The sequence below is a fragment of the Aspergillus puulaauensis genome, chromosome 1 (assembly GCF_016861865.1).
Source record: "Aspergillus puulaauensis MK2 DNA, chromosome 1, nearly complete sequence".
Classification (NCBI taxonomy): Eukaryota; Fungi; Ascomycota; class Eurotiomycetes; order Eurotiales; family Aspergillaceae; genus Aspergillus; species Aspergillus puulaauensis.
In genome coordinates this window covers 3454303-3467527 of record NC_054857.1, presented here as the reverse complement: position 1 = coordinate 3467527, position 13225 = coordinate 3454303, and the positions used below count along the sequence as shown (strand labels likewise).

General features: G+C 49.6%; 2 protein-coding genes across 2 annotated transcripts; one reads left to right on the top strand and one right to left on the bottom strand.

The window, feature by feature from the left end:
• Window positions 1-208: 208 nt before the first annotated feature.
• On the top strand, window positions 209-2099 carry APUU_11364A (nucleobase cation symporter-1 family protein; the record flags this gene model as incomplete). The annotated part of the gene is made up of 5 exons (XM_041697446.1): window positions 209-308; window positions 365-435; window positions 494-743; window positions 799-1526; window positions 1581-2099. 5 exons carry the CDS (start codon window positions 209-211, stop codon window positions 2097-2099), a joined length of 1668 nt encoding a protein of 555 aa, XP_041550730.1.
• Window positions 2100-6576: 4477 nt separating this feature from the next.
• Window positions 6577-7873, bottom strand: APUU_11363S (putative adenosine deaminase; the record flags this gene model as incomplete). Its single annotated transcript, XM_041697445.1, has 4 exons — window positions 6577-6765; window positions 6819-7494; window positions 7610-7752; window positions 7814-7873. 4 exons carry the CDS (start codon window positions 7871-7873, stop codon window positions 6577-6579), a joined length of 1068 nt encoding a protein of 355 aa, XP_041550729.1.
• Window positions 7874-13225: the final 5352 nt, after the last annotated feature.

The following is a 13225-nucleotide window of genomic DNA, read 5'->3' as shown; positions in this document are numbered from 1 at the left end:
CTTAAACATCTATCCGTTTCCGGATCTGGCTGTCAAGAATAAACTTGGGCCTTCCGTGGTTGAGTTCTTGCGTCATTATTCTTGATGACACCCTCTTTTAGCCATTCACTTTTGATTACATCAGGCACTTCACTTCTGTTGCATCACTTAACTAGCCCTCTTACGAGTTTCTTTTCATCACCAGTCCTTCTCTCACATCTAGGCTAAAATGCCTGAGATCAAGCGATGGATCAAGAAACTCGAGGTGGAATCAGAGCCGGGGTTGACAAATGTGCAGTTGATGTTGACGAACTATGACTTGCGACCAGGTGAACACCGGAATGCTCCCGAAACCTACGCGGGAGAACCTAACTGTCAACAACAGTCGAGCCCGAACGCCGCCAATGGAGGTGGTACAACTTCATCACTTTCTGGATCGCAGACTCTCTGAACATTGTGAGTTTACCACGATGCCCAACATCCAATGCGGCACAGCTAATATTGGGCCGCTTAGAACACATGGATGATTTCCTCCTCGATGATTGTTGATGGTTTGTCCTGGTGGCAATCATGGATATGCGTCTGGGTCGGTTACTTCCTCGCTGCCTGCTTTGTCTGTTTGACCGGCCGCATTGGTGCCGTCTATCATATATCTTTCCCCGTCGTTTGCCGGTCATCGTTTGGGGTCTGGGGCTCGCTATGGCCGGTGCTGAACCGCACGGTTATGGCTATTATTTGGTATGGTGTGCAGGGATATATTGGAGGTGAGAAAGCATGGCTTCCGATCCTAGTGTTTGACATCTAACATCATCCTTCTAGGTCAATGTGTCACACTGATGATTCGGGCAATTTGGCCAAGTTACATAAATCTGCCTAATGGCATTCCCGAAAGCTCCGGTGTTAACACGATGAACTTCCTGAGTTTCTTCCTCTTCTGGTTGATGTCGTTGCCCGCTCTTTGGTTTCCAGTTCATCAACTCCGCCATCTTTTTACCGTCAAGTCCATCTACTCCCCCATTGCTGCTATTGCTTTCTTCGCATGGGCTATCTCTCGCGCCAATGGGCTTGGCCCGATTGTTCATCAGCCTAATACAGCTCAGGGAAGTGTGCTGGCTTGGGCCGTCATAAAAGCGCTCATGAGTTGCATGGGAAACTTCGCTGCTTTGATTATGAACGATCCAGACTTTTCTCGATTCGCACGGAAGCCCAAGGATGCCCTATGGGCGCAGCTGTTTACCATCCCGATTGGGTTTGGTGTTACTTCGTTCATTGGTATCATTGCATCCTCCTCATCGTCTGTCATTTTTGGCGGGCCCGCGATCTGGAACCCCCTTGATCTTCTGGGAAGATTCCTTGAGGGAGCCAGTTCAGCCGAGCGCTTTGGCATCTTTGTTATTGGGCTTGGGTTTGCTCTCGCTCAACTGGGCACCAATATTTCCGCCAACTCGGTCTCTGCTGGCACGGACATGACCGCTTTACTTCCTCGATACATAAACATCAGACGAGGTAGCTACATTTGTGCGGCCCTTGGATTGGCCATTTGTCCGGTATGTAATATTTCCTTGTTTTCAGTGGTTTGAGCTAACATATGTAATTGGTAGTGGAACCTGGTATCCGGTTCCAATGAATTCACTACATATCTATCCGCCTATTCCATCTTCCTGTCGGCCATTGCAGGTGTCATGATATGTGATTATTACATCGTCCGCAAAGGATACCTTATCGTCGGAGATTTATATAGCGGCGAGAAGGATTCCGTATACCGCTTCCAATACGGCTTCTCCTGGCGGGCCTACGCTTCCTATCTATCCGGAATCATGATTAATATCGTTGGATTTGCCGGTGAAGTTGGCCGTGAGGTGCCTGTGGGTGCCCAGTACATTTACAATATCAACTATATCTCCGGCTTCATTGTATCCTTTGTGATGTACTATGTCCTCACTCGCCTCTTCCCCATCGTTGCTACAAGCGACACCTGGAATGAAGTCGATACCAACCTCGACACAGAGGGACAAGAAATTGACGAGGAAGACATTCACACAACCGGGAAGCCAGTGGGGTTTGGGACCTCAACCTCTCAAGAGTTTAAGGGCGCGAAGGCGGGGTCCGCTGGCGTATAGATCGCGATGCGTTTTCCTTGCAATGATGATATGATAATGTAATCTTACGACATTCTCTGTATTTAAGAGTCTGGAGGCTTGTTTTACAAGCTCTCAATTGGAATCCCTAGCTGCTTATGCAGCATTTCCCCACCTCCTCATCCAACTGGAAGTATTTATAGGTCAGTATCCCGTATGAGTTTGGACCATGGACCGCCACTTCTTCTTCAGGGAACTAGTACTTTCAAATTTATTCCATACACTCATATATATTGAAATAAAAAGGCGAGCGTGATGGGCATGGAGCTGGAGCTAGAGCTGGAGCCCAGCCTGTAGTCCAGCCCGGGATTATACTTCTTTCCTAAAGAATTATTGCTAAAATTTTCCATTTCCTACCCACAAAACTACTCACCATCTGGTTCTTTCCTTCCGACCTCGGAGCATTGGGACAGGGATGTCATTTACAGGGCAAGTACGATGGGCCTGGTCGGATTGCTCCTTCCTCCACTAGGACTGCAGTGTTTATGCCTGGGTCACATTAGCCGGCAGGCGCAGCTGTTGCATGAGGTGGGTCGCACCTTCTCCGCAAGTATCCCGATAGTACCTAAAACCCCAGGGCAGGTGCAATGGACGACGGGAAAGTCGTTTGCTCCTTCCTAAGTAGCCTCTTTGAATGAACCTTACCAAGTATCCACCACGCTGGCAATAACCCACGTAGTACCTAACCAAGTACTGCTACTTAGTATCCAATTAGACCGTAATTGCATTACCAGTAGCGCATTCAAGTACCCGACGGTTTGAAGCAGGACTGCCTGCAACGCGTTCAATATCCTTAGCTGGCTTTAGCCTAGGCAGGCGTGTGTGTAGCCGCCGGAGTGTGTCTGTAGCGGGTCAGCCTAAGTTCCTTCCACTTGAAACAGACCCCTGTTAAAGAGTCTCTAAATATAGCAGCTAAATAAAGAACTTCAAAGTTGTCCATTAGGGGTTTTACAAATCGTAGACTGACCGGAGAGGTAATGGGCGATTTGTTAGGTTGTGTCGGAGTGGCCTTGAGGTAGTGTATTGATTGATTGGTATTTGATTAGGGTTCGCAAACCGTTTACGCGCCGTTTGTAGGTCGCTGTGTCTAAGACCTTAGACTTCGAATCACAGCCCGCTTTTAGCCGCGGAGATTTCAGTCTTGAAGAGTTTAACTTCGCTTTTGAACAGCACATCAAAAGTCTAGGCCATCACAGATCAAAGCTCTACTACTTATGCCTCGTCGGGGACCGAAACGGGCAGGCGTGACGTCATACGCAGGAGAGCCTCATCAAATCATTTTTTCTCGGGACAGCCTGATATAGTTTCTTACGCGCTTCAACCTGTTGTGAAAAGCCATTTCCTTTAATTAAGACTCAGGCTTGACTCATTTCCAAGTCTCGCTTGTCGCTAGCTTCGTTGGAAGTTCAACCAGGCGACATAAAAGCCTGTGGCATCGCTCACTTCAGATAGTTTTCTTCTTTCCTTCTTTAACCATCGCTGGATACTTTCTCTGGTCCCTTCAGCTTTGCTGAAATCGCCTACTCGCCTTCGAAATCTGTTTTACTTTCGCTCTTCACTCTTATTATACCCCAACTCCAACTTCTTAACCGCGCGTCTTATCTCCCTGTCCTTCGTAAACATGGCTTCCGTCAGCGCTCTTCCCCAAACTCTTCGCTCGATTACCACCACCAAAATCAAAGAACTTTCTAAGCAGCGCGTCCTATTTGAGAAACGTCGGAGTAATATCATCCAATCCGCTACCGCGGCTTCTGACCTGCGATCCAAGGCCCATATTTTGCTGGAGGGCGTCACCAAACTCAAGGGCCACCCCAACGATGCATTCGACAAAGAGGATCTCGATGTCGATGCGGAGTCGTTTGAAACTCCAGTTTCGGACGGAACTGAGCGTGCAATCCACGCGAACATGCGCCGGTTCCTCCTGCAAGGGAAGTATGACCCCTCGGTGTCCCAGTCTAGTTTGAAGGAGTGGATTGCGTCGCTCGAGGCGGAGATCATGTACATGGAGCGAGCACATGACCATGCATCATTCTATAGTGCGCTTGTGACTGAATGGCTAGAGGATCTTGAGACTTCTGGTGCAGTTTCAGTTCCGACCACTGAAGAGGAGGGTACTGAGGACTTGGGTATGGAGAATGTGGGACGTGCAGAGATGCAGGAGCAGAGACAGACTTGGGAGAGTATCGTGTTTAGCGAGTCCAAAGTCCAAGAGGACGCTATTCGCGCATACCTGGACTCCCTTTTCACGCAGACGGCGCTGTCGCAGCAGGCACTGAAAGAGCTTCGTGAAAGCATCAAATCCTTCGCGACGGGCCTCTCGGCGAGCAAAACCTGGCTCACTGTGGACGATCTTTCGTCGGTATCCGCATCACTCTTGAAGACCGATCTTCTGACAAAGGAGAAAACGGGCATCCTCAAGGAACTTACGCGGAATCGGGCTGTGGCCCGGGAGGTCGTTGACGTTTTGAACATGCGCCTTGCCTCCTTAGATAGCTGGACCTGGCCCGATGAGGGCGTTCCAGTGGAAATGCGTCGCCAACTGAATGGGAAGTATCGAGTGTTCATGGATGGCGATCTGCTGGACAGCATCATGTTCCACTACCTGGGTCTCAAATGGTCGGTCGCCCTTCGGTCTGCATTTGACACCTTCTTGGGTTCGCGCGGTTGGAAAAAACCACGCGATCATATTCCCCAGGAGGATAAATTAAGGCGGAGTTACTTCATTGGCATTGATCGCTTCCGTGGGGTGCATTCTGTGAATGACGAAAGACAACGGATTTATAAAGAAAACTACTTTATGAGCCAGTTGCCTTCTTCGGAGGATGAGAGTGTGCCGAACTACGACGATGATAGCGACAGCGGCGACGAAACACGTCCCAAGAACGCGCTTGAAACAAAACACTCCCTTCTTCACCTCCTCCTCACCGAATCTATCCTCCACACCACCTTGCATGGACAATTCACAGCTATTCGGTCAGACTTCAAGTGGTTTGGTCCATCTCTCCCTCACACCACGATGCTCACGGTTCTTTCCTACTTTGGCGTCCCTCAAGACTGGCTAGATGTCTTCCGTACTTTCCTGGAAGCGCCGGTAAAATTCGTCCATGACGGTCCAAATGCCGCACCCTCGGTTCGGAAGACGGGGATCCCAATGAGCCATACACTCTCAACGGCTATGGGTGAAGCCGTGCTTTTCTGCATGGATTATGCCGTGAACCAAAGTACGGACGGAGCATATCTCTACCGGTTGCACGACGACTTCTGGTTATGGGGTCAAGAGAAGACGTGTGTCCAAGCGTGGACATCTATGACTGACTTCGCCAAAGTCATGGGACTGCAGTTCAATGAAGAAAAAACTGGAACCGTACGCTGGGATGGAGCTGGCGAGAAAGTCCCGCAAGTCTTGACTTCTGACAACGACGATACCGATGGAAAGGGCTTGCTTCCATCCGGCGATATCCGCTGGGGATTTTTGAAACTAGACTCTCAGCAACGCCGCTTCGTCATCGATCAGGACAAGGTTGAAGAGCACATTTCCGAGCTCCGGCGTCAGCTTTCGGCCTGCAAGAGCATTTTCGCGTGGATTCAGGCATGGAACAGTTACTTCGGCCGCTTTTTTGTGAACAACTTTGCAACACCAGCTGTTTGTTTCGGTAGGGAACACATTGACATGGCCATCTCTACCCTCAGTCACATCGAACGCTCCGTTTTCCCCGATAACAATGGCAGTGGCGTTACTGATAGCCTGCGAGAAGAAATTGCAAAGCGGTTCAACGTCCATGACATTCCTGAGGGTCTATTTTACTTCCCTATCGAGCTTGGCGGTCTGAGTCTTGTTAATCCGTACATCCCTCTGCTTGCCATGCGCGAAAACATCAAGCAGACGCCGCACCGCCGAATTCATAAGGCTTTCCTCAAAGAAGAAGAGACCTATCTTTCAGAGAAGGAATGGGTCGAAGAGAACGGACCTCGAAACCCTAGGGCCTTCATGGTTGGCGGCAAAAGCGAAAACGACATCCCCACAGACGACTTTCTCTCCCTGGAAGAGTACATGCGCTATGCCGAATCCTTCAGTCGCCCACTCCTGGACGCATATCTGGACTTGACTAACGTTCCGGACCAAGTCAGCGTTAACCTCACGCCTGAAATGAAGGGCAATCTAACCCTGAGTACGACGGAGAACTCAGCAAACACAATCTCCAACAACTGGACGAGGATGTCTCCATATTGGCGATGGATAGCGGAGTTGTATCGGGGAGGAATGGTGCAAAGGTTTGGGAGCCTGGCGGCCGTGCATAGAGAGGCGTTGAGTGTAGGAATTGTGCAAACCTTGAAGGAGGGCAAGTTCCGCTGGCAGGGCTGATATGGTGTTCCCCAATGTATAATAAATTTGAAATCACGAGGTCATGATACCAGACACAGGCAACTAATCGAAATATGTTGAAACAAGATATCATTATTAGTTATGCGCAAATCCAAATTCATCCAAAAGCTCTCTAAGACGCTCCTTTTCTTTCTCCCCCCCAAATATTGCATTAATAGCTTTTCGGGAAATGTTGAGAACATCAGTTCGGTTCAGTTGAAAATGCTCCGCGGCCAGGCTGTACTCATTCGAGACAGGGCTGCAGAAAAAGCCCACATCGTCGGTCTATTCAAATCGGTTTAGCGCATGGTAACAATAGTAGCGAAGGAGGAACTCACGCAAAGGATGATTGGACACTCCTCATGCCTCCAATACCCAAAATGATGATCGAGGAACCCTCCATCAAACATTTTCGCGTGGACATTGCATGATATGCACAGTTCTAATCCCAGTTGTCTGCGTGCAATTTCTCGTTTGATATCCTCAGGGACATGGATAACATGGCCTAAGCGATCTGGGTTAAAAGAGAGTAGCGTTTGCAGCTCCTCACGAAGTCCGACAGAGTGCACCTCAGCGAAGTGTACGGTAAGACCAAGACCATGTTCTTTGGCTTTAACGAACGCCTCTCGACAAAGTGAAATATCACCTTTCGTTGGGTTCCCGCAAACGTCGACGCCAACAACGCCTCGAACTTGGTTGGCGATGGCTAGATCAACAATTTCATGGGCATGTTTGGAATGGTTCGTAAGCTGGCCTCGGTCCATGCCGAGGATGAGGTATATAGATATCTGGTTGGGATTCCGAGATTTGAATGTGGCGACAGTATCGAGAACGGTGGAGAGATATTCCTCTCGGGTGAAAGAAGAATCTGATGCATCGCGAGGAATGGTGCGGAGCTCGAGATAGCGAACACTATCATCAAGGAAGCTCTGAAGCACTGAGGTCGTGGCATACGCGACGCTTTCGAGGTCGTTGACCAGGTGGTAAATAGATTGGTTGAATGTCTGGAAGAAACTTTGTATTCCTTGGTTTAGCCTGGTGTTTACTCTTCTCCTACTCCTCCTACCAGTCTAAGAAATCACGCAGTACGAAGAGATGCTGGTTCCTATGTTGATTAGGAGGAACCTACGTGTTGAGAGAAAAGTCCACCTTCCCCGGTGGCATCACCACCCATGGGTCTTCTACGTCGAAGGCTGGATCGCGCGCCTTTTTCTGAAGCCATATCTCATGAAGACATTGGCGACTGATGCTGCCGCTTAGATGAGCATGTAGCTATGCAAACCGGGATTAGTTTCCACAGCATCAACCTGAAACTCGGGCGAAAGTGACCTACTTCGATCTTTGGGAGCGATCGGGTAAAGTGGGAATCCACTGGTTTCGAGAGACGATCCATTACACCCGGTTCCTGGGTTAGGACGCTCGATCCAAAAGTCTAGAACACGATGGCCGTCTGCGAAAAGAGTGTAGATGGGATGGAAAGATGATCGAGGGGAAGCAGAAGTTGAGGTTGAAATCGAGTTGATCACGAGGCAGGTGCGATGCAAGGTCCCGCCATCCTCGACTTGGATTCCCTCCAACGTTTACCTCTACTTCCCAGCTTCACTATGTACGTATCTATGTACACTTATTCTTGGTCCATATCGATCGACAGGCCTTTAATTGAATTTGAGAATTCCGAGACACTGGGAGAATCCCCCACAGTCCACTCCTGCAATGACATGCATACTACATTTGTTTCAGCCCCAGCGAATCATACCATCCCTTGATTTTATGAAGCGAGCTGCGTGCCATAGTAATGACATTGAACTACGGTACTACCATGCTGTTTCACCAAGCGAAACCTTAACAAGCAGCATACCAAGTAAGGAATACGCTTCGTCGCGTTTGCGAGAGGGCCAATAATTAATCACCGACGACCCTGTCCCTTCCCGGCCGGACCGACACGGAGTTATAGGAATACGTTCGAAATCGAATTGGCTTCCGTCGACAGTGAAACAAGATCGCGCTCATTACTGTGGATGTTGTGGCTCCACTCCTGCCCATGAGCACACCTGGGCCAATTGATACCTGGTTATGTCCCACAAACCAGGTTGACTGCATTGTTGTTCTGGGTAACCAGAAGTTGTTTTGATGTTGGTCCTTGGAATATACAGCTGTCGAAATCCGCAACCACCAAACGCAACAATATAAAGCAGAACATAACAAGTAGTAAATCGTAATTACACATTCTTTCAGGGCGAGATCCCGTCCAGTTGATACATTTACGAGTACACGATATCGTTACCCCGGTATCATAAGATCGCCTCGTGTCTCAGCTTTATCTCCAGACCTAGGGTCTAGATCTGGGGACCACTCTTTTTAGTAAACGGAAGATACCGCGGTATTCCTGGACAAGTTTTGAGCGATTGGCATATGCTGGAATTGCGGAATACATTTCATGACTTTGCACGGGAATTGGAGGCTGTCGGCAGCCGTACAACAGCCAAATATGGTGCCAAACATCATGGTAGAGATGCCAAAAACTTAGAATGTTTTCGGGCTTGCCGGACTTGGTTCTGGAGGACCGGAGACGACGGATCGCTTCAGATGTTGGAAAAAGCCGGCTTATCCGTTCTAGCTAATAATCGCGATGGCGAGAATACTGGTTTTGATGGTACAAGGGCGGTTCGGTAATTAACGATTATTTGGCATTTGGCAATTCGATAGCTTCAGTACCAGTACCAACGCATGTCGTTTCAACGGCCGTTGAGCCGTATGTTGGAGGTATTTTCCATCGATGCACTGCCATGGGAATAAAAGGTGCAAATCCTGCGTCCTGGCCCCATAAGCCATGCTCGTAGTGAGGCTAGATGGTGAATTGCTACTTTGGCTTTCTGTCCAAAACAGCAAACGTGGCGGAGCAGCAATAGAGGGCTCATAATCGGTGAGCCGCGATCCGCGATTTGCGAGTTGCTTCTGGCATCCTGTTCCCGCGTTGGAGAAGGAAGCCAAAGGCTCGGGGCTGTGTACAGCTGTGTGCGCCATTGGGAAACGACAGTTGTCCCATAAGCATTGACAGCGCAGAAGATTGGACAGGTGTGTTTGGTATTCCGTATCCTGGATCTTGGGTTCGGCCCCAGTCCACCAGAATTTGTGGGCCAAATTACTGCAAGAGCATGTGGGTTGACATGGCGCTGGGCCGTACGGAGAACACAACCGCTTTTCCGTGTCCCCGGCCCCCATATGTCTCAGCCGCTGCTGCTTATGCTAATGCATAATAATTAAGTGCGTCTTGTGGGATCTTCTCGAAGGATTCGAGAAGCCCGCAGTCAGATCCAGTCGGATGATTGGCCGAGCGACTCCATAAATTGCTATATTTACTGCAGTGGGGACTCCGTGAGGCTAAGGTAAAACAGCCCTTGGAATCTCGGATGAAGTGGATTTTGAAATCCAAGTAGGTACAAGCGAAAGTTTCGAACGCTGCCCAGCAATTTCTTCGGCCGTAAAACCTGCTAGCCTGGCAGGAAGTGGATAGAGATAATACCTGTAAGAATCCTTACCAGTGCAATATGTGAACTCTCAGAGTTGTATTCGGATGAAGGGCCATACCTGCGTAACTGAGACATCTGGAGAAATCGAGGCACTTGTGATGATGTCCCTTTTTTGGGACCTCCTCCTTGATGTTCTCCAACCCAAGCGGTTCTTGAGGGACTGAACTTACACAATAATAGGGTTAAGTTATGTGACCAATTTACGCCATCCATAATTTGAGCTGCCTCATCCGAAACCCATCTCTTGCCAGTAATATTCCATGTGAAAAGGATGGAATCAGGCAGGAAGAGACTCAGCCGCATGCAACAAGCCCAAATGGTGAATGAGTTCAATGTCATGCCACGCACCATATCTCAGTTCCATCGTAATCCAGAATGCGGCGTAGCGGCTAGCCACTAAGGTCTGCCACGACAGCAGTCTGCCGGAATTTTGCAACCCCAAGTGTGACAGAAGTCGCTCCAAAGCGCCGTCAGCACAGTCGTTCATTTGCTGACAAGCAAATAATCCACCAGCTATAGCCCTTGTACAGTATCTCCACATGCGTGAATTACAGCGCGTCATATAACTTAGAGGCATTACTTGCACAGGGTGTTGGAACGGCCGAATAGCCCGAGTTTGTGTATTCAGTACCGGCCGACAAAGGCTCGAGAACTCGATAGTTAACAAGGATTGTAGGAAGCCGTCAGCATGGGTGAATGCCGAGTCAAGGCCCGAGCACGGTGAAAGGAGGCCTTAGCCCTGAAAGTGAATGTGTTCTCTGGCCGGTTTAGGAAATCTCAAAGAGCAGTGAGCTGGAGCCTGGAGAAGGAAGCAGGAAGAAGAAGGGGAAAAGAAGAGCATGGATTTTCCGGTTTCTCCGGCCAAGTGATGCAGTAATGATGGGCGATCACGCGGCTACGAGAAAAAAGCAACTTTTATCCATGCAAGCCACAGTCTCGAACAGGTAAACTATTGATATCAATGCTAACGAGCAAGCCACACCACGTTTTGGCCTGCTGACTGATAGGCAATGGGTAACTAAGTTAGTTAACTACCTATTGCGACGTCAAACAAATCATTGCATTGCCCGTTAACTTATATAGTAGCATGAGTCATCGGAGGGGACGCTACAACAATCTGTGCTCTTCCCGTCACACTACCTTTGTTGGGAGAAGGGGAGTCAAACCAGGCAGGCCATTATAGGGGCAAATGTATAGGAATGGGATAGATCACGGCAATAATTGTCGTCAGTATGAAGCATGGGTGACTGATGGCTACACTTGCAGGAGCCAGGGGCTAGTTCCCCAAAGTGCTGAGGCCGCATAACTCAGCCTGGTCTTGCGAGAAATAACAAAGCCCTTGCAAAGGATGTGTTTTCCAGAAACCACAGGCGACGGGCACAGACAGCGAGCGAAGCTGAGAATGAGCATGCCAAGCGAAGGGAGGAGGATTTTCCTAAAGGAGCACGCTTTCATGGCGGTCAGAGGCACAGCCTTGAGGAGGAGCCAAGAGGAAAGATAATGTTGCGATCATGACGGGGATCCTGGTCCAAGAGGCGCAACGTTCCATCCAGTTGGGAACTTGAACTGCCTCAGATAACATTGCGTGACAGGGCTGTAAGAAACAACAGGACGTATTGTCATTACGCGGCTGCTGAAATGACAGAACGGTCTGTGATTCAGATTCAGGTGATGAGCTTTGGTATTGCACTAATGCAACCAGACACGGTGGTAATTTATTAACCGCTATGGCGGAAACTTATCGGGCGGTCTCCTTATCCCTTTTCCCTCCTTTTCAACGGGGGCTCCATTTCTCCTCCGGGTGGTGGGGAACCTTCAGAGGTTTGTGTTGCGTGCGTGCTCCAACCTCTAGTCAATGATGTCACCTCGCTCCAGGTAATTGATTAAGTAAGGCACTCCATATTCGCTTGCGTCCATCGCGAGCAGACGGACGCGAAAGGATGGACTATGGAGTCACTATTTCTAGTGCGTGATTGAAGCAAACTGTGGACTACCTTTGAAGCCGCTGTTCTCAGTCACCGGTATCCTAACCGATGGAAAAGAGGGGAAAGTATAACCCCCCCTGTATTACCAAGGTAAAATTCCGCAAGCGAGGAACAATCTCATCAGTCACAACAAAGCCTCAGAGAAGTTGATGAGTCGCATCAGACTCGGGTGTTCCGGTGTTGAATTGAGGGGGAGGGACTTGTGAATCCGATGAAGACCGGCAGGGATGACATGGCGGGGCTCGTTCACCACAATGAGCGCAGCCAGGATTTGATCGTAGCCAGGAGTGCTCGGATGCAAGATCGCCAGCGAGAGGAAGCCGCGCTGGAAGCTGTCAAGAGTGGGTCCCCGTTTGAGAACATCCCCCACGAGGCAGATATTAGAGCCAATGAGGATGCTTAGCCCGCGTTTCCAAGAAGCAAATGTGCGGCTGATTGGCGGTGCCTGCAAGAGTTCCTTGAAAGACCCAAAGACCGTTCAACTTTCAAGGCTACAGCTTCCGAGGAGGCCCATGAGTGCTGCGTTGGCCCAGTCCCTCCAAAGACGCAGATATTTTCTCACCGCTGGGCAGAATGGTCCAAGCGAGAACCGTATCCATGGTTGTCGATAATAACAGCCCTAATATCCGTAATGAACTGCCATATTTCGATGATGCATTATCGTATTCGGGCAGTAGAGTGACAGCCCCAAAACCGCCGGGGTTGCCGGGGCGAACAAGTGGATCTTGATGTGGTCAGTGGGAGTCACGGGCTCAGAACCGTGGGCTCTGGCAATCCGTCGAATGGAGATGCAGATGCATTGCCAGGCGACAGGTTATTGCAGCGTGTCAGAGAACTGAGGCGTGGTGCCCATGAGAAAGCAGCAGATTGGCTCGCTCATTTGGTAGCAAAGATTATCAGGATGCGTTGTCAGCTCCAGTGCCGCTGTTCGGAGCCTGCATTTGCATTCTGACTGGGCGATTTCCCATGGACAAGAGGGGGGATCGATGACTCCAACGGACGGACTTCCAGTTCAAGTTCAAACCTTGGAATTGCGAATAATAATGTCGATGTCTTGGATGAGAGAAGCGGTGGAGTTGATGAAGCACGCGAGACGGCCACAACCTAATTCTGGCACAGCCGTTTGGCCGGTCGCCGTTACCTCGTACCTGTTTGCTCGTAGTCGTCCCTCTCGTCATCCCATGAGGGGTAACTCCCGCAGCTCAGAGCGTCTGCGCTGTGAAACTCACA